At 29.1% G+C, this 27,005-nt stretch overlaps 1 protein-coding gene across 1 annotated transcript; it reads left to right on the plus strand.

Moving 5' to 3' along the window:
- The first annotated feature begins 16,519 nt into the window (after positions 1-16,519).
- LOC111042738 (ankyrin repeat and MYND domain-containing protein 2-like) lies at positions 16,520-20,477 on the plus strand. The gene is made up of 6 exons (XM_022327444.1): positions 16,520-16,834; positions 18,386-18,551; positions 18,646-18,785; positions 18,879-19,081; positions 19,147-19,279; positions 20,068-20,477. Exons 1-6 carry the CDS (start codon positions 16,595-16,597, stop codon positions 20,377-20,379), a joined length of 1,194 nt encoding a protein of 397 aa, XP_022183136.1. The 5' UTR covers positions 16,520-16,594; the 3' UTR covers positions 20,380-20,477.
- The last annotated feature ends 6,528 nt before the right edge of the window (positions 20,478-27,005 follow it).

Genomic DNA, 27,005 nt, shown 5'->3' on the forward strand with positions numbered 1-27,005 from the left:
TTCGATTTTGCTATTAGTAGTTGCTCACTCAAGTTACTAAGAAACATGAGATATTTGTAATTTTATACTTCTAGATCGTTTCAATATTTACGATGTGAAATTAAAGATTTATAATAAATATCCTTAATGACCATCCTTTTTCAAGTAAAAATAATATTCTGTAGTAAATTATTAATATAATATTAATATATTGTGCTTACAGTATTATAACAACCTAGGCATGGTTAAAGGAAATAGAATTTCAGTATACAGCTATTTCACGTCCATAAATTGGTTTTGAATATTTTGATGTAGTGACTAATTAAAGACATGTGCATGTGGGTATGCAGTATGTGTGATGCGGATGGGGAGTATACACACACTAATGATAATTTACTACACACACAAGACAAGTAGAGACAGCAAAGGAAAAAAGAATGCCTATACCGAACCCCTTAAACATTGTCCTTTTGTAATTCCCCTATGAGGCCTTTATACAGTCGTCAATTTAAGCTTAAAATGCCCTAAGTTTCGAGGAAATTAAAGTTGGTTAACGTTGTCCGATTTTTAATCTCAAAAAAAAGTTGAACTTCACAGAAACTCGTTTATTGATTGATAAAAACACTTTATAAAAATCAAATCTTTTATTATTGTGAACAATAATTGAAAACTGAAAAATATGAATCTTTTTCAAATCATAATAAATATTAATATTAAAATTAACAACAGAAAGCGTTTAGTACAGTTTACAGACATTTTTCTGCTGAATTAAAATATATTTTCAAAATAAAAATTAGAGAACGTAAGCCAAGTTTAATTTTGTCAAAACAATAAGTAAGTTGTCATAACATTATTTCACATACTGAAATTTATATGCTTATCGAGTTATTGACATGTGCATGGTAGTACGAGAGTGGGACCCTCATTGAATTTTGCTCACACTAATAATCATTTGTAACTAACACATAGATCCCGAGAGGCTAAGACAAGATTAAAAATTGCCTAAATGTTGCCCCTTAAATAATAGCCGTGGCGAGGCCCCTCAACTTACTTAAATTAGAAGTTACTTCTAATATAAGAGTAGTTCGTTACTTGTGTAACCGTATGTCGTGAAAGTACTTATACACAAACTCTGTAAGGTCACTTTTGAAATTAATGTAGTGCAGGTGGTCAAGAAAAGAGATAATTCATTTTAAGTAACTCCTCTCTAATTATTGTGACAATATTTCTGTATCAATAAAAATGCTCGGAAATAATGCATTTTCACTAACGCATTGGATATAACGGGAATCGATTTAAATAGCAACTTTATCAGTAATATAAAATGTTATTGGTAGCGAATATTTATCAGATAAAATAATACTATATATATTTTTTTCTATGTATCGTGTACTGTAGTATGATCGAATATAGATTTTACCTGCTAGTGCAAACACCTGTTGTCTGTACGCATTTTCATTTCGTTTAGAAATATTTTCGAGTGGAATTTTATGTATTTTTTTCTAAATATTTTCCATTATGGTAAACATACACATATTATATATAGTATATAGGCCTTCCCTGCAATATGCAGTCACCACGTGTAGCGGTATAATAATAAAGATATGATTTTATTGTTATTTATTGTTTTGATGTGAATCGCCAATACACCATTAGGTATCCAGCGTACACCGCCTGCAGAGCAATGAGGGTTTTTTTCCATGACGCGAGATGGCAATCACCGTGACGGTCCCTCGAAATGACCTTTTTTTTGGGGTTTGTGTGTGTGTGTGTTCATCTTCGAATAAGGGAAAAAAATGAAGTGCAGTATACGAATATACTTAATATATTATATTCATATACCGACGAATGGGGCGTGTAAACCGCTATATATATATAATGCGCAGTTATATATTATTATTGGACCGGCACATATGTAGGTACTGCTCTGGTGTTGTTTTGTAACAAGACAAGTGTTTGATTTATCTGTTTCTTTACTTTTAAACGAAAAAATATAATAGGTACCGACTACCCCTTCGGGCATTCAGACCCGAGTGGAGCCAATGAGCGCCTGCATGACACTTGTACGGATCTTTTGTTCTCCTGCTAACCGTGTGCAGACGCGTCGCCGTGTCGGCGTCTTAAACTGTTGCAGTATATTATATTATGGCGCCTTAAACAGGAATACACGATGTATTATTATTCCATATTTTTTCACGTAAAACCGTACATGGATTCCTCATAACCTTTTACAATACAAATCTCATACAAAAGTATTGGACATAATGCACCGGTGTAGATAACTGCTGGCGATAACGGTGTACAATGTAATGGTGTTTTCGTTGTCGTGAGAGCGTGGAATAGATTTTCTATATCTTTACCTATATAATCCTACGTTTTATATATCTACTGCTGTTTTAAAGGAATATAATAAGAGCTTTTTTGGTAAAAATATCTGAAATAATGGTGCGTTTTGTCGCCTTAAAAAAAATCAAACACCTGGGAGATAAAATGTTTTAATTCAATTTGAAAACGCCGTTCGATTATTCGTCTTTTAAAATTTTTTCCTAAGAAAATTTGTAACTCATTTTATGTTGGAATGAATTTTTTAAATGTTGGAAATAGTACCTACGACCTACGTTTTGAAATGTCGCAACTCAATATACTATGTAATGCTTTAATTGTACCTAATTATTTACTGTTTGAAAAATAATATTATTGAAAAAAAACTGACTATTATCTTATTATTTTTGTTAATTCTGAAAAAATTTTAATATTTTAACATCATTATTTTTTTTTTGAAGCTAACTATGTTAATATTATAGTTTCCGCTGTAGTATCATTATCATACATTCTTTCAACCATTATTGACTACCAATATGAAATATGAATAATATGAATACCTATATTCGTTAACAGTATAATATGTTTTATACAATGATTAATTAATGATTGGAACTAGTGCATTTCGACCTTGCCCTGCATTATAAATACATTGAACCCTCTTCTACATTATATACAACAATATCGAATATTTTCTTACCTAAAATTACCATTTAACGCCTAACGAATTATTTATAAATTCCGGCAGATAACGATGTATAATATTATTCATTGGACCCAGTAGACATAATATAATACTATAATGTGTTATGTTTAATAAAATATGTAAAATAGTATTCAGGCATTGAGCGTTGTCGTGTAAAGTACAATAATCTGTTTTTTACGTACCTGCATAAGGTAAAAGCGACCACGGGTGACTATATACATATCACATATTATATACATACATAATAATACCTAATATATGCAACACAGCCGGGCCATAGTTGTTTGAGCGCCCACCACGAAAGTGGTCTGAACCGACGACCCCGCTTTACTATAATATATCGTTGTAATAATCTAACGTCCTGACCTATACGTGCACAGCAGAACTAGTATATACAGCTATACAATCGACAAAAAAATGTATAAAACGTCCTAAAACGATTTACACGACACACGCTGAGTCGGAGATTTCTAAAATTCGATCAACTGATAAAGCTCCCGAGATCAGTCTGAGCTGTAGGTAATTATTTATTAATTTACTTGAATATTCTGAGAAAACCATCATTTACGGTTTTGGTTCTTAAATTACTTCTGCTCCATCATTATAATTTATAAGAGCATTGACGCTGTTGTTTTTCACCTCAGTTGTATTAAACACATGAACACGCGTGCACACATTAGAAACAGTGCAACGAGGTTAAACTCATGGATAAATAAATCCATTATTGAACCATGGTTAAACTGGTCTTTGATATGACGACTAAACGTGGTAGCTCAGTTGATTACGCGCCATTGTGCAGATTTGGGATATAATAGAAGTAGTAGTAGAAGTCGTGGTTTCGATCCCCCACCGACACCATGCAATTTTTTTCATTCAATTCTCAGCGCTTCTTCGACCTTCAAACCCCAACGCTTTACCACTACCGCGAGAATCAAATAATTTGCAATAAAAAAAAGGATGAGGGATACTAATCTACCTTTTATGGTTGCGGAGACTGGTTAAGCCATTGTATTTTTTAATTTTATCAAAAAAATGATTAGTCTAATAATATATGATCTTTAAAATATATGACTATGCGATCTACAAAAATGAAATATTATCAAACGTAGTGGCGTATTTATGGATATATGGTGCCCCGGGTACAAAATGAAGTAACGCCTCTTTTCCATTAACATTTTTTCAACACAGACTTAATTATAAGGTGCTAGGTGACGTAGTCTCACTACACAATACACAATAAATAACTCTTCAATTAAAAATTTTTTAACGCTCAACGATTACAGTTACTATACATTTTTATCTTAAAATTTCACTCCCATAAAATGTTGATTAAAAATTTCTTCCGAAGTGCGGTGCATAATTTTTTATCGTATATACGAACTGTGGACCATGTTTTTTTTTGGTACATAATATATAATATGTACTTATTAAAAATACAAAATATTAAAATAATTATCAAATAATGGACTTGAATTATTTTTACCATTTTAATACAGACTGTCTTCATCAGCATAAATAATAATACTACTGTCTAATCTCTAATAGGTACTACAAGTAGTTTCAAAATGTTGTTTTTCAGTTTTCATTAAATATTTTGTCATATTTTCATTTTTAATTAATATTTAAACACTTGTAAAACTTGTTTAATATTTTGTTTTCTAAATTCGAAGAATTCAATTGAAATTACCACTACTAAAGAATAAAGATTAAATATAAAAATATTCTAATATGATAGACACTTCTCAAAATGGTAAATAGTATTTAGGCTGCAACTTGAATATAACGTATAACGTATAAAAAACGGGCTGCAGTTCAGATTACACCTTTTTCATACTTATCATTCGGACATATAGGAGTCAACTAGTATAATAATGACGTAATTTTAAAACCCACTTTACATATTATATTATTTAATTTTCTCGAATATTTTATTAATACATGCATAATAAAAATTATTGTTGAACTTATTTAATTGAGTTAAATTAGTTAAATTGAGTTATATTATTAAGTTTTATATAAGCAAGGACTTAAAACTGAGGGAGTTTTCATATAGGTGCCAATTACAGGTAAGAAAATAAAACTGGTGGAGTTTACATTAGACCTTTTCATTACCTTTTTATCTTACCGGTATTCTCGAGAAGTTTACAATCGCCCCATTATAGGACTCAGAATTCGGTTCTCTGGGAAATTGCTCCATTGAGCCCCCCCCCCCCCCCCATAAATACTCCACTGATCTAACCTCACAAATTCTACTTAAGAATAGAAATCGTCATTATAGAATATTATAATGAGCACACCTAGGTATGCTGCTATCTTACATATTAAATACTATATAATTATGTCTCTACATAAATTATAGCTAGTGGAGTTTTAAATCAATAAAAAAAAAAAACTGTTGACTAACAAAATTATACTGGAGACAAAGAAACATGAACATGACAGTGCTTACCTTTGGACACTTAATTGATAAATGTTATAAATATAATATTATGCATATTGAGTTATGTGAGAGTGTGACTCGTGTATACCCAATTAAATCAGTATGTTAATAAAGGTGGTATAAATCCAACCGTCTTCTACCTCAGTATCGGTTAATCTGACAATCGACTGCTTAGGAACATTTAAAAGTATATTTTAATTAATAGTATGATTAATGTTATTTATTTAATGTAATATTATTAATAGGATCATTTCAGCTAGAAATAAATTAATCTTGTATTTAAAAAAAATCAAAATGTATCTTAAATGTAAAGAGTTGTAAACAAAAGTTTTAATATCCTTGTTAGTTGTTATTTTACTCAAAAAATAAAAACATACTGTAACATTAACACAGACCACTGTGCTGTACATGCTTTATATTTGAAATATTTTTATTTTGAAAGTCAATAAACTTGTGTCTATTAATTATAAATAAAATAATATTGCCATTGCAATTGAGGCATATGAAAAACACCCACCCTAAACTACCGACCCGTACATTTTTGGCATATTCTTACAGCGTAAAAATATCCCCCGTCAGTTGTTCGTACACGAAGTACCTACCTAATAAATAAAATAAATAATGAAATATCTTCTTTAAACGCGGGTTTATCGCATGATGGGCGTGCCAGGCGGCACGGTATCTGTTTTCGTTTTTATATTATGGTCACAAATTCCTTTATTAAAAAAAATATATATATTATTATTTTAAAAAACAGGTTTTGGCACTTAAGCGTATTGCATTCCAACCCCGCCGCTATTAAGTACTGGGACGTGTTTTTTCCGTTCGTAGTTCCCCCTCCTTCTCCCGACAGTCGAACGGTTGACCGCGAAGGTAAAAAATGAAAGTTTATGAATATAATATTATTTTCTTTTTTTTTTAAATATCTGCTCCACCGCTATCTGTCTGCTCTCCGTTAATTCGCATGTTTCGCCATTTGCATATAGATCGGTCTGTGTTTATATTATCATTAGACGCTGTTTTATTTACATTGGACCACGTAAACTAATTTAGTTAAACTATAACTTAGTTAATATGGTCGAATAAATTTACTTTTATAGTGGATTATAATAATACTAATTTATATATATTATAATAATGCATTTCTGCTTTACAGTACTAATGTAATGAATGTCATATTATTATGCGTAGTTGTGTCATAAATCCTTATCAAGTAGCTCCATTTTTACAGGCTGTCTTCAATTATAATAATTATTATGAAATCAAACCATTATGTGATACTGTGGTTCAGATGTGACAACATTGTGACCTGTGTACTGACGTCGTTAGTTTTTCGATAGCACAAAGTACCATTATTAAAAAAAAAATAACACGGAACAATGACTTTTTAAACAACTACGATGTCGTAAATACGAATAATTGGTCTTCTATATAATATGATATGATAATAATTTGTTTTCTAAGAAATAATGATTTAGTCTTATCTGCATGAAACAGATTTGTTTAAAATTCGTACCAAGAATATGATATTCTCTTCGATATCGGTCAAATGTCAATGATGTCATCCGTTGTCTTTTAATTGCTGTATACGCATAATAGTAATATAATATAATATGACATTATTATACTTATCATAGTGATGATATACTGGTGTATAATGAACAAACTTGCGTATAGTTTTGAAATAATAATTAATTGACTCATAATATTTGAAGTAACTTGTAACATTTTCAGAATATTATATCATACCCAATAATTATTACTTTATGTTACAACGAATTTTAGTGAGTATTTAAAATAATATAATAATAATATGAACTCAACTGTTAAATTAATTGCATAGGATCACATTGCATGTTTATAATGCTGGCCATATTACCGATGGGGTTTTATAATTATTATTGATTATTTATACTAATAACACATGCACCATTTTTGAAAGCTTATATAGAATAAAAAAAATGGTGTTATTATTCTTATTGATAATAATTAAAAATGTATTATAACACAAATATTTCAATGCTCATATAGTCATAAATATTATTCTTAATAATTGCCACGAGACAATTTTTTAATTGTAGGTTAAATTATGATTCATATAACATCTAAGTGTAAGTATAACGTCTTACGATTGTCTTCACTGCAGTAACAATACAACTCAACATTTGTTGAGGGATAACGTGTAGGCATTTCTTTTATACATCTTTGAGTAGTCAGTCTATGTTCAATTATATTTATTATAATATTATGTGTACCGTGTAGATTGTATATTCTCCTCTACTACCATTATTATAAATTGTTTATTAAGCATTACATGTACCTACCATAGGTGATACGTCCATACTCGTAATATACAAGCACCGAGTAGGTACATGACTTATGATATATTATGTACGCTTCAGGTGCAGTATAAATGTAATGTGCATCAAAATATTTATGATTACAACCAATTTACGGACGAAAATATACATTATAAAAGATTAGTTAATTCTAGCTGTTTGATTCAAACAATTGAAATTTATTTGAATAAATTATTAAACATAAGTGGGTAGGCACTTCGTATCGTTCGGATACCTTTACTAAAATTTACCAAATTGATCATGGAAAACGTGAAGCAAGCAGAGTTTGTTTAAAATTTAATACATATTTTGTCAATCTTCAATCATAAAAAAATAATTGACATTTCCCAACATGGATAATTTGCACTAACGGATGGCAAAATAACATTTTTTAAAAAAATTTCAACAAATTCATATTTTTTAAACCAAACCACAGGAAGTATATATTATGTATATATATTTATGTCTGAAATTCCGTTAATTTGTATGAAAAATTAATTCGATTTACAGAGACTCACCAACGGAAGGTTTTTTTTAGTAAATTCTAATAACAACTAAAAGATATTTGAGTATAGGTATAATAAGTATTGCAAATTCAACCTTATCTTCTAAGCATTTCTATTAACTATTTATATGTTCAACACAGCTGTTTGTTTTTGCATAATATTACCAAATTATATGAAAAATAGTCAAAACATACTAACGCCGATTTGATCGGTTATTACCCATATGTCTTATATATTGCAATTTTGAAGCTAAAATATTAAAATTATTTTCTATTTGAATTATCAAATAATGAAATTGATGATTCATTCACTATTTATCTTTTATGTGATTTATTTGTAATATATTTCAAAGTTATTGACCATAACACTCCAAATAATCATTTTTTTAATATTCTTTCGGTTTCTTAAAACTACATGTTCAATCGCCGGCCAATCAATATTTTAATGTTTCATGGCAACAATAATTGCAATGAGAATAATCAATTTTAGTAAATTACACTCCTATCCTTTGTATTTTATTGTTTATTGTCTATAGTTATTATTTTATGCATTTGGTATAATTATTGTACATATTATCCTAGTTGTTCTTATATGTTGATTAGCCTTATCAGTGTATATTTAACTTACTGTTACTTTATTCACAATTTTCACTATGACACTATTTTAATTGTATTTGAAATTGGACTATTTGTCCGTAGATAAAATAATTTAAAAAAACACTTATCATCATAATAAAATATAACTATTCATTTTTTAGGACATGGACATCTCTATTATTTTTATAAGTCATAACTATCAAAACTGATTTTTATATGGTACCTAAGTAAAAATATATTTCGTGATATTTTTCATCTCGAATTCAAATAGTTTTTTTGTAATGATTGTATTTATAAATTATTTATAAAAAGTATATGAGATGTTTTCCAAAATGTTTTGATTCTTAATTTGTATAATAAGTGTTTTACCTCTATAATTGCTATAAAATAATATAAATTATATAAATAATACGTCTAATCTGTTAAAGTCTGCAAATATCAATTTTTGTTAACATTTTATGTATAAAAATTGTTATACTAACAAGGGTATAAATGCTAACCCTAGAATAGAATTATTTCGATAGAAGTAAAAGTAACTACTGTATTGAATAATAACTAAAAATTAGCACAATATCTGTTCAAAATTAATTTGCACCTATACGTTGAAATTATTATTTAAAATAACCACCAGCTATAAATACGTATTGTTCTCAGAGGAGAATTGGTATATAATACAGCATATTCGGTGAACTCCATATAACTCACATAACTCTATAAACTCGAAAAATTAATTCAATTAATCTTACAATTTACATTTTACGAACCAGTAACCAATTATATGAGTACCAATAATATAATATATTTAATAATATTATAAGACATAGGATTGAAAGTTGAAACAGTTTAAGTTATGTAATAAATTATTGAGGCGGTATGTATCAGGAAATAGACGGTACTATCTATATAGGCATACGGCCGTCGGATAATAAAACTTATAAAAAAAAACATTTGAAATTACAACTTATAGGTAATAAAATCAATAAAAGTATAAAATACATAGTTATAGCGACGTTGTTAGGTAAGTAGGTATATCATACATTCATACTCATAATGTAATATAAGAAACTAACTTTATGTTGCTGTTCAATTTTCCACTTATATAGGTACCTATTAGGTACCAAACGACTAATAGTCGGATCACATTTGTTGAACAGGACATTTTGAAAATACAAAACTTTTAATTTAGATTTCATCATTTAAAATACGTAATATATTTTATTGCATTTAGTTTATATTTGTGTAGCTATTTTTTGAATCTGTTCAGTCTTACAAACGACTTCATATGGTTGAAACTCAAACATTAATTTTGGGGAGTATTATTTTCATAATTGTTATGTTACACAAATACAAATAAAAAACTATAAAAAAATTAATATACCTATCCTGTTACCGTGATTGCTTTGACAACATAATGGTCCAACAAATTCATCACAATGATTAAAATAAAAATTATCTAAGTATCAACCGCTCCTATTTAAATATTAAATTGTTATTTTTTAAATCATAATTATCATACAATATTATAATGACGGTATCGTGTTCCAAAATATACAAGAACCTAATGTAATTAAACATTTATATTTTAATGTACGATATAATTCTGTTTCATCCATATACATACTATGTTGTTTAAATAACATTTTAATTTATTTATGAGTTTCAAACATGACAAATAATATGTATAAAATATATTCTTTTCAATTAACTTCTTTCTAGTTCCGTGAGAAAATATCCCTTATATAGATTATAGATAGTGGTGTCTGACGTCTAACTTATTTAAATTATTCAAATTTTAAACAAGTTCATAAAGGTCACTTGATTGTCAAGGACGACAATGTCATTCTATATTGTCACAGTATTTAGAAAACGTTTTTAAATATATATATTATGATAATATCCTATAATAGGCCGACAGAGATTATATAATATAATTTATAGACAACCTATTTTATCTATAGTTGGCTATTAGGACTTAGGAACTATAATAAATTAATGTACTATACCATAGTAATAATTATGGTGATTCCAATTCTAATTGGTGACTACAGTTAATAGCAACAAATAATGACAAAAAAATAACTTGAAATGGGGATCACGATACAGTATAGTGTATCAACAATCTTATAATGTAAATAATAAATTTAAATATTATACAAAATACAAGAAAGCGAAAAAAACTTAAGTGGAAGAAAACGGAGTGGTTTCATTAAAAGTGACAAGTAGAAAACAGTTCGGCTTTTTTAATGTTTACTTATTTATCGTCTTAATAATAATAATAATAACGATACACGAACACATGGGTGCCGAATCTCCCGCCACGCTACAGTGATCGGTCGGCATTCGACGAGGTAGAACGGTATGCACCTTAGATCGTTATATTATATTATATTATGGATAGAGCTATTGCATTATAAACGCGTACAACTTGTTGAAGATATCATTATTGATGAGTCGCATGGGGACCGATTTCTTTTGAGAATGAGTGTCGTGTGTCTGTACTCGCTGCATATTTGTCATCTGACAATAATGAATCACTCAACTTTAAATTGGTCGTGTGCTCATCTACCCCAATTTGCTTGAGTTATGTTGGCTTTCAATATTTTGGCAGTAGCTCTATTCATTGTGTATGATCTAAGGTACATATATATTAATAATATATATGATGTATACTATAGTGGCTGCACGTTATATGGTAGTGTCCCAAATTATACGAAAGATTTAATCCGGGTATTATAGCTCCGGTTTATGTAGGTAGGTATATGTTATAATATCCGAATAGTACCTCGATTAATATTTACCATATTAAGTTGTGTTTATCATACCATTAATATTATCCTTGACTGTTTAATAATAAAGACTATTACATAATATGTAATGAACTCTATTAATAGCTGTAAGTCTTTTCATACAGTGTATCGTACAGCACCCGTGCAAATATAATTGTGTAGGTAAAATATAGAATAAAATACCTAGAATCTATAATAAACAAAGACATTTTCACTATAAATACTACTACACGCAAATTCACAATTAGAAGAAAATCTAATATAATTACTAATACAGAAATAGTTAATATTCCCCAATAAATCTCGGACCGCAATTAGGATGACATTTTTATTGGTGTACCAGGTAGTAGGTACCTATACAGCCCCTCCACGGGTCGTCCCTGGTAGCGAGACAACCAGGCCGGCCGATCGAGAGGTACGTGTATAAATGTGTGTGGTAAATGTGTGTGCGTGCAGAAACATATAATATTTTCCATAATATTGGCCACCTGCTGTAGTACTTGTTGAACGCCATTGTTGTTGCCGAATTTAGTTTTGCCATTCGGGCCGCGGAAAGGGTATGCACTTGAAGCAGTCCGTCCACTCGAAGGTTATTGTATACAGGCCTGATAATATTATAACGCTCGGTATTTTCAATGCTTTTCATCATATTATTTTTGATGCATTACAATATTATTGTTGAAAATTAAATTTTTGAAGGTCAATTATTCAATTTTTATATAATATAGGTACATATACTTCTAGTATCTACTTCGATAGATACTATTCTTTCTACTATTGTTGTTAACAGTATATATTTGTGTATTATTACTATGAATTTAGGTGTATAATACATTAATGTTAAGTATTATATTATTGTATGTAGGTTGTGTAAATTGTTGTGAAAAAAATACGTAATGAAAAGTAATGCTGCTTAAGAATACCAAAATTAATATTAATTTTTGTACCTTTAGTTAGTGTTTAATCTATCCTCTTGAATTATAAACAAAAAGTTACAAGTTAGACAAATTTCCACCTTTTTTAAAAAAGAATTTTAACTTGTCCCCCCCCCCCTGCCATAAAAAAACTTAAAAATTAATGCCATTGCTGACGATTGCGATAGTTATTTTAAATTACGTATAGGAGATAATAAATTGCAATTACTGTAATCATGGAATTATTATACATGTACTTCAACCAATTATCGAGATTTACGTATTTTAAATTTAATTTTTGAAATTTCGAATACGACTTACGAGGACGTTACACCTTTTGTTTTAGTCTTATAAATGTATACTATAACGAAAACTGCTTTGCGCGGGATCATTATAAATACTCCTTCTGTATTTATTGCAAAATTAAAAACATTTCACAACGCATAGGGAAGACATTTCTGTGTCGTAGTGTTTTTATTATTTGGATAACATAGATGAAATTTAAGTTATCAGTTTGAGAATATTAAAATGTGTTGTTCTACTTTTTCATTTAATTATTATGAATTATTGGTTAGTGCTATTAAAAAATAAATAAAAACGCTACAGCACAAATAAAGTTCTTTTCTATGAGTTTTAGAATTTTCTTAATTCTACTATAAATATACAGACAGTGTATAGTTGTCCAGATCAAAACCGTTTACACTATGTTGTACATTTGTAAGACGAAGATAAAACATACGTGTATAGCGTCCTCTTAAATTTGAGTTGTTGTTCGTGAAAAAAATTATGTCTATGTTCGTGATAGTTGAATTGTGACTCTCAAATTCCCTAAGATAAATTGTAATAATATATTGCTCTTCCAAAACTGTTCAATTATTACAATTTGTTCTTATTATTCAATAACCCCCAAATTTTAGATTGATCTGTAGAAGTGACTATGTATAGATTATAAAATGTCCCTAAAATATCTGATAGGTAAAATGACGAATTCAATTGGCATAAAGTATTCCTGCATACACAAATTACAGAGTGTATAAATGTCTAATATATAGTCACCAAATTATGGTGCATAATTTATCGTATTAATTCAGCCGAAATAATAACCTGGAAAGAAGGAAGTAGGAACAAGTATGAAATTATAATAAGTAAGCACTTGTCTTCTGATTTTCTTTCATGATTTCTGAGTTAATGAGTGTAATAAATAAAAAATAATAGGTTGAGTGTAGACGGGTGTTTTTCCCCAAACGAATTACACAAGTTTCGTGCGTTTGACACAAGTGCAAACACTGCGATATTAATTGAAACTGACTGTAGTTCATAAAAAAGTTGTATTAACACAATTATTTTATAATTTATAACAAAAATTATTATATATCATTTGTATTTTTACGATGTGGTAAAAATGTTCATTTCAGAAGGCGGACACATTTTACTACTATGTACATAAAGAATATAACATTAGTATGTTGATGTATAACTATATTGTATTGTATAATTATTTTATCTGTACAGGAAACTTACCTTAATATTACAATATTGTTGAAGAATCATTTTACAATTTTATAATTTAGACAATGTACAAAATACAAAAAAAAAACAATGATTAGAATATAGATTAACAAAATTATGAATAATCAGTACAGTTCTAAATTGTTGTGTGTAGTTCAGTATCCTTTAGACGTTTAGGTACATAAGGGGTACCGGAGCATCGATTTTCAGATAGGTGGTTCGTTAATTTATATTTTTGACGTTGTAGTTCATAATTCCTGCATTCGGTTAAAATGTGTTTAATCGTCACAGGATAATTGCAGGTCGGGCAACTTGGAGGATCTTCTTTTTTCAATAAGTAATAATGTGTTAATCTGGTATGGCCTATCAGCTATTATTGTATACTTAAAAGTAAACTAAAAATGTTATAAATAGTATATATTTATCAGTAAAAAAGCTAAATAAAATCAGTTTTTTTAATTTACAGGTTAGATGGTAACAACCAAACATTAGATACTTGGTACTCTTGTTTATTTATAAATTATAATTATACTACCAAATTACTAAATTAGTCATTTATTAGAAATACTAACTGGTATTTAAACTTAATGACATTTTTAATATAATTGGTCATGGCTACTCAAAGTTTTTTTCTTATAACTATAACTATATACTGAATTAAATTGTAATTATAGAAATAAAAAACTACTCGTATTATATTAAGTATATAAGTATATAATAGTATACAGTGTCCGCATTCTGCAATCTTAATTTTTACCCAACCGAACCAAGTGTCCACGTTATGCACTTTTAATGTTCGACCATACAATGTGACGTAGAAGTTAGAACCATAAACTAGGTATAAATAATAGATATTTACTATGTAGTTTTTTATATAGAATATTCTACATAAATATAATAAACATATTATTAGAAATGAATAAGTTCCTTGTACCTACACCTACATATACGAAACACTATATATTTAACACCATTATTATTCCTAACATAAATAGGTACGAGAATTGGGAAGCTTCAAAATTTTATTTTGCTTAACTTATAAGTTATATTCTTAAAACAATTTTCGTATGAGTTATGAGTTAATGACTTAAATTAAGTTCTACGTAATTATTGAATCTACTCGCCACTTATCATGTGGCTAATGTGATATCTATAAATGTAATTTGATTTATTATAATTACTGATATTATACTTAAATTATAATGAATGATGCAAAAGTGCATAAACACTTACTTTTTAATATTTTAAGCTTATTTATATTCTTCAAAAAAAGGATAACTATTAACTTTTGAATTTTAAAAATACTTTCCACCAACTAACTTAGAAGACGTAGCACCAGGGTGTGTTGTCTCTGTCTTACTCTCATACAACATACCAAATTTTCGTTCACTAGTTTCAATAGACAATAGTGTGCTGTTAGTTTTGATATTAGAGAGAATTGACTAATTATCAAACTCTTATGTAAGATTGTAAGAACTCCATTTGGTTTTTTTTCGATATTTCAATTTTTAAGCGAGTTATAAGTATGTAAAGTATATATATTTCAAAATGCTAATAATTCACTTAAAAATTAAAATATCATAAAAACCAACTAGAGAATACAAATACATTTTTCATATTTTTTAACATTTATACTGTAATAATTATTGTCTATATAAGTATATTAGAAATTTATTAATCAATTTTTTAATTATTATTAAAATATCAGCTGAACGAATTCTCAAAAAAGAAACATTTTGTTCTAATTTGTAGTTCACTGACAGACCCACAGACCCAAGTCTGCAAAAATGGGAAGGTAAATGATTTTTTGCATGTAGCCAACTAGAGTAGTACCTGAAAAATTGTGGTACCCAACTAGTGTACTACCTGAAAAACACCGGGACTAGATTAAATAATTGTCTTGTGGACTAAACTAGTAAACACCGATTGTACCTATAAGGTTAAATAAGTTATAACTAACATTATTTTGTATAAATATATATATATTATAATTTATAATATATGTTTAGGTATACAATATACGTGTACTGTGTGTATGTAATGTATTATGTATCACCTTGGGTGGTCAACGACGAGTGAGAGTGAAACGAAAATCGAATTGTCGATAAGGCGATAACGATGAAAACGCTTTTCGAGCGGAGACTCCTGATCTGGGGGAACGTTGTGGGCGAGGGGGCGGCAGCACTACAATACGAGCTTTTGTGTCTTTTGTAACGGTGGCGGCAGCACTAGCGCCTACGTAGCGGGATCTTGTCAACACGCCGTTTAACCGCAGTAATTTTTGTTTTGCTCAGACAATCCGATGCGTTGTTGGCGCGTAGTCCGTGCGTTTCGCTGACGAACGTTTTATGGTAACCCCGCGCCACCCATCCCGCCCGTGGACACTGTTGCACACTGCGTTGACATCCGTGTCGTACACTGTTGCGCTCGAGTGCTGACGGCCGTTCGTTTTCGAATTTATCGATCGCTTAGCCGGCTTGCCGCCCAGTAGGCGCCAATGTCGTTTTGTCCGTGTGCCATTACGTTTTCGGTTCCGCGTCCAAAGACGTTATGCGAAATGAAATTGAGCCACGAGATATTTAAGGCTATATACTTCAACGATTTAAATAGGCTCCAGGAGATATTCATTAACTATAACCTTTATACGTGGAACATACTGGACAATCATGGCCTGGCACCGATACACTACGCGGCGCACCGAGGCAGTTTGGAGATCGCCATATGGCTCTTGGGCGAAGTGAGTAGTACTAAAACCTCCCCCCCTTCCATTTTACGGACATTCACACGAATAACGTGCGAGAGTAAAAAAAATTGTGTTTGAATTTCGCGCCAAACATAATATCATTTTTTATTTATTTATTTGTTTATTTAAAATTTTAAGAGTATTACCATTTTTCATATACATTATTATAGTCGAAAAATGGTAGTTTAACATAAAGTTTAATAGTTCAAAATTACTTATCGGTAGATGAAATCAAATTTGTTATTTAATTTTAGTTGATTGTTGGGTGTGTAATTATAACAATTTCAAATAGATATACCACTTACAATTATTTAATCGATATTTTTATTACAAGTCAAATTGTATTAGATTATTTATTTATTTGAAAGGATTGTATTATTTAGGTATATATTATAATAATACAAATTATACAGGAGAATTTAAACGTCTGCAATTGAGAACTGTATCCCAACACCCTGTACAACTAGTCAACATAGTTAATATATATTATTATATCCATATTTATTGTATCTTCATTATAACTCCTCTATTTGTTTTACTCAAATAACCAAGTTCCAAGACCCTGAGAAATAATTATGTATTCAGAATATATTGGTATAATACACTAATGCTAATAACTATAATATTTAAAATACTTAATATAATAATCACCTCAAAAGTTGGAAGTAAAAATACTATAAATGAAATTTCGATGTTAAAAATAAATTATGACGTACATATTATAGCTGTAGGTATTTGTGTCAAATATGTGTTTTGTAACATATTTTATACTAATATAATACCTACTATATTTTTATACTAACAGTTTATACGGCACTTTATTATAAAGATTTAATGAGGCCTTTGTAGAAGTTTTAAATGATTATTATTTCTAAGACAAAATAGAAACCCCATACTATTGAGGAAAAATCTGTATATCAGCTGACCTACACTACATTGCTGACATTTCAGACTCATAACGAACAGACTATTGTTTTAATAAACGCCTAAATAACTTTCATTTGTTTTTAATTTTGCATTTCGAATTCACAATTATCTTTGACTCATAGGTATAGATATGCATATGCCTAACCTAACCTATATATATATATATAAATATATAATGTCATTATTGCAAATAGGCATGCATCTATACATTTGAAATGGACAGGGCTAAACTACTCCAGAGAAAAATACAGTTATTATCTTAGTACAACGTAGTAATAGATTATAGATAACATTATAGATTAGATTTGATTACAATATTAGCAATTTTATTGATGGTATTTTAAATTTTTGGGTTTTAGGACATATGATTCAGATATGATTGTATGAACTTCATTATTTGTTATATAAATAATAAATACATAATATTACATACTATGTCCGACGAGGAGGGGCTAATGTCACTAAACTCTCCCTTGAATCCGTACCTGGTTAAATACCTACACGCAATCTGTATTCCGTGGAGGTTCCGCAGAAGGCGTACCTATATAATATGTGTAATGTGTTGTCAATTTATTCTTCATGATTAAACTCATACACTGGTACTTTCTTCGATTTCAGGGCTCCAAAGTTAACTATGGACAATTTGAACAACAAAATTCACCGTTGCATTTGGCCGCAATTAATGGCCACATTGAGGTGTGCAAGCTATTGTTGAAATCTGGCGCTATGAGAAGTGTCACCAACTACCTTGACCGCACCCCGGCTCAAATGGCCGCTGATCATGGTATGTATGCGATTTGTATACAGGTATACCCTACCTATAAACTTGCCGATAATACTATGTTTTCATATTGTAATGTGTTTATGTTTATGCTCAGGCCATTTTGAATGTGCAACATTTATCAACAACTATGTGCCCAGAGAAGAAGTTACATATTACACATTACCGGAGTTCACTGGCAGCGAACCAAAGTTGCCACCCGCATTGGCTGAACTTTTTTACAAATTTGTTACGATGGTATTGATTAACAACTATAAGATGGGTCTTGGATCGATATTGTTTTATTATAAATAAAGTGTACATAATCGTAGTATTATTATTTTATTTCAGACTAATATCCATCCAGTGAAAGTGGTTTTTGAATTACCTCCTGTTTTTCTGGTTAATGGTAATGCATTAAAGATTGTCGAAGTGTTGCACTTGATGAGCAGGCGTATATTCATCAAGAAAGAAGAGCACACGAGTACAAAAGAAATGCTGTCTTTTAAATTTCATTATCTGGCTACTATTCTGTTTGAACTTGCTGAACCCAAGTAATTTATATCTAAAATAGACAATACCTTTATGTACTTAATAAAATGTGAATTTTTTTGCTCAGTGATAATACAAGTCAGACAGATCCCAAGGCTGTGTTTATACAGAAAATATCCAAGAGCAATAATTATTTGGAACAGTTTCTTCATGATTGTATCGTAAAGTTTTCCTTCAAGGATTCTACACTTTTTAGAAGAGTATTTATCTTTAATTATTTAATTTTATATTTGTTTTGAATAGTTAATGCTAGTTAGTTTTCTAGTCAAAACATTGAAAGTTTCAACTGTATGATTATTGATTACCAATTTCAATCACTTAGAACAATTGAGTCTACTCATTTAAAATCAATAATTTCATATTTGTTTTATGTTTAATTGTGTAGAATAGGGTATTTGATTAATAATAGGTATCCTACTTCGTGTTTTTCAATTAAAGGAAATCCTCATTTTTTTTATAACTGTTCAGTTGTATAAATGATTTTAAATATATTTTTAGATTTGATTACCCGTACGTCATTAATTGATTATATCAAAGGTCTGATGGCCTGTAACTATTAAGCTAATCAAATGCACCCATGAGTAATAACTGTGCTAAATGTAAAATATTAAAAGTTTTTAAAAAAAAGTCAAAGTTAATAAAATTAATCTTATTGATTTCTTTCTAAATTATTTTCATTTTTTAAAATACTTACAAAACAGTTTAACAATAATAATATTACTTGTGTAGTTGTGTGCATATTATATTTGCTTGGTTATGGTTTTGACTGGCGACGAGTATTAAGTAAATTAATCCATAAATATACATGAGTACATATAATTTATATACTTTGTTATACTACTTATTAATTATATGATTATTAATTTAAGTAAATATAATTTTCAGTTTAATTTAAAATAAAATCTTTTTTAATAGTTTAGTTTCTTATTTTTACTGTAAAAGATTATGATTCAAATTTTTCAACAATGATACATTTGTTTAATTCTAGATGGTATCTTATATGACACAAGGAATGGATAGCATGCCACACCTTGATATTATACTATTGGTGGTTGGAAATAAATATGCTCGGAGTGTGCAATCAACTAACATACTGCCCATAATATGTGGTGCATGCGAAGAAATTAATGCTTCAAAAAAATGTCCTAAATGCAAGACTGTGCAGTATTGCAACAGCGAGTGTCTACATATTCATGCAGCTATGCACAAAAAAAAATGTAAGCAAATACGCGAGGACAACAATGTTTCTAACGAGACTTCAATTTTAGATAAGTGCCTATCTAAACTGAGGATCAAATAAATTGAAACCAAAACAATTAAAGAAACAACGTATAGTAGTTATATTATGGTTACTCATAAAATATTAGATGGTTTATTGGTTCAGTTACATATAAAATGTATTCAAAATTTAGATTGATGTGTGTGAATAATATATGTAAAATAATTTGAATTTAAGTTCATCCTGATTGAGTAAAATAAATATAATTTCGATACCTATGTAAAATGTATATGGCTATTACCATGTTTAAGATTTTATAGCATTTGCATAATTTTCATAAGATTCATAAGAATTAGCAGAGTAAACTAAAAATGTGTTTTATGATACAGAGAACTCATATTAAAACATTTATTTTGCATATTTTTGCATATTTTGATATGTTTTCATTTTTATTTGTTTTTGTTTCAAAATGGGTTATATTTTCGTAAATATGTTCATAAATTATTGTCAAAGTAAATACATTGATTAAATAAATACAGATTATTTATATATAATGAATGTATCAGTTATACAATGCAACACTGCGCTTATTTGGTTCAAATTACTTACGTGCGGTCAGGACAAGTTCGGGAAGCACTGCTACCTGCTTAAAAAGGCAGACAAATTAATTCACTTTTAAATTATGATGCCGATTGGTCATATTTTATGTTGTTAAGTAGGTTTTTTTTATTTTAGATATGATATCTCCATTAAGTGTCATTTTCATATATTATTAAAAATTAGAAAATATAGGTAAATTATGAAATTAAATTATTACGTTAGGTATGCCATATATTGAAAGAAACGCTGTATTAAGCGACTATCAATACTTTTAGAAACGGATTTATTGATGCAGAATGTTTTATTTTGAAGTACAAATACGCAATATTGTCAGCCACTTAGTAAAACCTCGTGAGTCGATTCCATATAATTCAAGAACAGCGAAAAACTGTGACGTTTATTATAAGCTTATAAGAGTAAGAGTAAAACATTGATAGTATTGATAGTATCACTGACTAACAAGGATGCCGGCAGCAATATAACCCACGGGGGAAGGGCAATGTCAAAAATCTCTGATAACACATCACATACTATATTTTTACTAGTGAATAAGTGATAAAAGATAAATAATAATGAAAATAGCAGGAGAGCATGTCCAATCCTGCCACCCACCTGCGGGCACCCATGCAGACTAAGATATATCTTAATTTTTAATCCGGCGTCCCGGCTGACGGTTGTCGATCGTGTTATCAATTCTCACTCGCAAGAAACCGAGTATCCGTGATTGTGTAATCACTACTGCAATAAATAATGGAAAAATAAAATCACTATAATTTCAAAACCAAAATTAATCGTCAAATCCTTATTTTATTATCATTCTTCAATCATTAAAATGAGTTAAAAAAACCTGAAAAAATGTCATCATGTATAGCAGGGGTGGGCAATTGCCGGCCTTTTTTTATCTGGCCCGAGCTACATTTTCAAATTACATCACACAATTTTATCTTCTATACTCTATAATCTATTTAAAACCAATTAGAATGTATATTTTGAATGACCTTTTTTTTTGATTTCTGTGCTTTGGCCCTCTAGATTTTAATTTTCTAAAATTTGGCCCTCTAGTAACTTTGAGTGGCCCATTCCTGACATATAGTAAAATACAACATCTTGTACATGTGTAAAAACGTAAACATTTTGGAAGGAATATTATTTCCAAAATAATGATCTGAGCAGTTTTTTCTTAAACACATGTTTCAAAAATAAAAAAAAACGTGTGGTAGCCAAAATGCACTTTTACCAAGCTTTTATGACAAAATATTACCAGTTCGATATCTATAAGTATCATTTAAGTTTTAATAATAGTTTATTATTTTTATTCCTGGTGGTTAGTTTTTTTAAAATTATAAATTACAATATTCTAACAAGGTTTTTTGGCGTTTACCAAGCTTCATGTACCACCGCACTCCAAAAGTATGAACTATTCCATTATATAGTAATTAGTATAACCTACATAATAAAATCAGAATAACATTGATTACTCATGCGAATTTTCAGTTTAAGAATTAGAAGAAGTATTGAAGTAACCCAATAGGATATAGTGACAATAGGCAAGCTGTGTCTTGGACAATCATTACTTACAGTTTGGTGCCCGGTGATAATAAATTATTGTAGTGTGTAAGTGTGTTATTACTTGTTGTTACAAAATTCAAAAACAAATGATATTAACCATCTATCGCATATCAAACTCGATAATTGGTTTTATTATGTCTATACCCTGTAGTGAGTTGTGAGTTTTAAACAGTAAGCTTATTATTAATAGCCTTAATAACAAAGTTTTTTTGAAATATTGTTGTCAATACCTAGTCTTTTAATTGTTTTTATTCAAACACTTCGGTCGGTAATATTCTGGAAATCACTTTTTAAGATAATATGAAAAATGTTTTAAGACTTTAAGCATACATTTAAATTTTCTTGGTTTTAATTAATTTAACTTACCTACTAGATAAAAAAAATAATTATTTTATTATAATGAAAACGTTCTAACGTTACGCATATCAAAATGATTTATTTTGTATAGGTAGGTGGGTATTTTGGTAATTGTATAATAATGGATTTCTTATGTTGTGTTTAACGTGTGGTTTTAATCGAAATTCTTATTTAATGACGTCACTTCGACGGCGCGACATTTGATGACCTATGGGAACAGTGGGTATTGGTAGGTATGTAATGGTAGGTATGTAAGTACCTAATCGTATTGTAGATCGTTTTCCTTAACCCATACGGAATATATACCTATAAGTTAAATACTCGAATAACGCATTAAGATGAACAAACATGTGGCTATAAGAATAATTATACATAGGTATAGGTACCTACGCATTCATATTTGGCTTCATTTTTACATTATAACCTAACCTTATAAGTATAGGGTAATTTTTAAAGTGCGTATTACAATAATATGTTGTTTGATAACTTGGAATGCACTTAAAATACGGAGGGGAAATGACAAAAGGTGGTTTCTACGGTACATTATTTTTTTTTTTTACAAGATAATATCTATCAATAACTAATATAAAAAAAACAACTGATAAAGTCTAGTTCTGAGTAGGTAACAAATAATGTAACGGTATACCTTCGTATTTCTTAAGCTCTCAAGCACCTACCCAGTACCTACCTACCTACCTAATGCCTAATTACAACTACGTGTGTAGTCTTAAAACCCGATGTTATTATTCTTAGGATCATATTTTAAGTTGATTTATAAAATAATTAATTATTTTATAGAAAATCATATCACATCTACATTCTACATACACTAAAGTCTGTTTTTATAAAATATGTAATAAAGTTAATGTTAGAACTTGTGTTCTTTCGTCTGTTTCTTACGATATTTTATTATTTAAGCGAGTACTATTTGTATACAAAATATTAAAATTTAAAAATGATCATAAATTGCTTAAAATTAAAATATTTTACAAAACTCCGATGTTTAAGCACACATAATTCGTACCTACCTCAAGTTTTATAAAAAAGTTAATCCACTCTAATATCAAAGCTTGTAACACAACATTTTTTTTCATACGCTTTGCTAAGAAGTTTCACTTCATTCGAGCGTAGGTACTTGCAATCATTTTTATCATACATATTATTAATTTTAGTATTTATTTTAATAATTAACGACGGGGTGATTGATATTTAATTGTAACTAAATAGGTACTAAATAGTAAATAGTGTCTCATTATATAATGTACAAAATACGGGGCACGCTTGTATATAGTTGTAAGTTAGGTGGCTTATTGTTTATTAGTAGATACCTATAAACTATAAGAGATTTAGAGCAATTACAGTGGTCCCAGCAATAAAAAGTCGCATGAGGACTATACAAGCCACTGTCATAGTTGTATTATTTCAGTGGCGTAGCCAGGGGGGAAGCTGAGGGGGCTGCAGCCCCCCCCCCCGAAATGTTAATAAAATTTAAAAATTAGGTTAATGGTCTATGGTATTCGATCAAAAACTAAGCCACCGCTGTGTAATAAATTGATCAGCCCCCCCCCCCTCCCGAAAAAAAATCCTGGCTACGCCATTGTATTATTTAATACCTTTATGAAGAATATAGATCGTGGTATATTAAAAAACGGTTCGCTAATAACAGTCAGTCTAAGGTATAATAAAATCAGGTCAAAATTCGTATATTACAATCTACTATATTTTAAAAAATGCTCCTCAATAATTGCTGATCGATACGCTATGTTTGTTAGTGACACTAAGTTATATCATAATTTCCGTTTTTCAAATGCATTAATTATGTGCACATTGCATATAGAACATTTTTTATTCACCAATTAGAAGTTATAAAATATGTTATAGAGATTGATATAAGATTGGATGTATTTTATATAGAAAAACAATTTTATCAAGTTGCAACTTGCAATAAACGTATCCACATAATTTATTCATATTTAAGCACCTTACGCCCGTACATATTATTATCATGAATGTTATGCAGAACTATTTTCTATAAGCCAAATAGACAGGTAACCATAAAAAATAATACCTAATTCATATGCAATAATGATCTCTAAGCCCACTGACTATAATGTATCATCTAATATTTAGACTAATTGTAAAACTATAAATATAAATATGAATTATTATGAATTATTATATTATATACTATAATTGTACGTCTATATACGTATAACCATTGTTTAAAAATAATAGTACCTGTTTATAATCAATGGGATGACGTACATTATTACATCTGCTTATAGTTTTATAATAACTGCTTGCTTGGGATTTTCGGCAACAATAATATTGCCGTGTAACCAGGGTCGGTTTGCCATCTGTTAAAAATATTCTCACATAAGGATTTGACAACACCGCCACAGCACATTCTGTACGAAATGCAGTCCCCTCGTTCTTATACATTTGTTACCGAGGGAGGGTGGTCTTTCTTAGAAATTCGACCCATTTCGACACAAACGCGTTATTAGGGGATGAGGGTCACCCCATGCATCATTGAAGGGTATATATAAGATTTACTCATATATGTATAATGTATATTGTATATTTATGAGACTGTGTTCCATTCTGCTTTCAAATATTTGGTCGAAAAAAATAATATTATTTTTCGGCGTTTACAAGAAAATAATCGTATATATATATAGGGGTGAATCATATATTTTTTTTGGTAAAATGTGATTTTATCGATGTAATTTAAATTCCCTCTCTAAGTCTGTCTGTACCTGCACATACCTGTTCGATTTCCAATGCAAATAATACATAAATATTTATATATTTATATAGATAGGGCATTAAATTATCTTGAAGTGCTTCATTTTATAATATCATATATTTTATTTTATTAGTTTTTATTGTATTGAGTCCGGCACAGAGGTGGACTGGCAAAAAATGTCGGTCCGAGAAATTAACGTGTGACAGGCCCACTCAATATATTATAACAATGAGTAATAATTTTCCATAAAAAACTTATTTTTTGTAGAAATGTTCTTATTAATAATTTAATACAATGTTCTTTTACATGTGAGCACTTAACTTATTTTTATGACCAACCAAATTACCAACTATAGATTCACTTCTTAACCAGAAAAGATGGAATAGAAAATCGAATCGTTTTTACTGCCTTTAAAAAGATTTTTTATTAAAAACACATCAGTAAAAAAATAATAAATTCATCTCTCCTTTCTGAGTACATAATTTTTAAACATATTTTATAAAAATGTTGACGGATAAACGAGCTCATGTGTACTAGATACTTATTGTAGTCAAAACGCCATCCAAAATCGTGATACGAGGATCTACCTATAGGACAACAAACAACGTAGACTCGCAGTTGTATATTAACAACTAATGTAATATCAAGTAGGTTTAGGTACATAGGCCAGATTTTTAATACGAAGACGGCCCACAGATATATCCAAAAACATATCTATTGTACATGTTTAAATATTAAACACGCCATCTCTATAAATTCAAACGCTCTTTTCCTAATCAAGTAATTGCAGATTATAAATAAATAGGAACATGCTGAAATAGCATTTTAAATTTGGTGTGTGAACTCGAGTTCTGCAGAAATCCGATATAGGTGTATATAATTATATCCAACAAGGATTAATTTTTTACCACATTTTATTTTATGAATGAAAATGTTTTCGTAAAATTATGTATATTATAAATTATTGAATACAATAACGTAAACAATAAATAAAGTGTCTGGCGCCATTATGTAAGTTAGGTAATAACTTTAACAACATAATAATATAAAATTAATTATGACAAAATTGTTCTTCTTATAAGTTTCTGCATTTTTTTTTTATTTATAGCGCTTCATTATTATCTATTGAAATTGTATGTACAATATTTAAATTTTGTAGGTACCTATACTAATATAATGTTTGTTGTAAGTATTAGTATACCATATAAATCACCAAGATGCTGAGTGATGTCTATATAATCATTATATACACCATATTGATGTATTGGGAGGTACCTATGTGGATGCTCTATGCTAATCGCATAATATATTAATACAATATCCGCACTATTTATAAAAAAAAAATGTGCTTTGATTTGTTTCTGAAATATTTTTGAGTGGGTTTATAAACTTTTTGGAGAGACTTCAGCTCCAAAATCATGGTTGTATATTT

Source organism: Myzus persicae, unplaced genomic scaffold, assembly GCF_001856785.1.
Source record: "Myzus persicae strain clone G006 unplaced genomic scaffold, MPER_G0061.0, whole genome shotgun sequence".
In the NCBI taxonomy this organism is placed as follows: Eukaryota; Metazoa; Arthropoda; class Insecta; order Hemiptera; family Aphididae; genus Myzus; species Myzus persicae.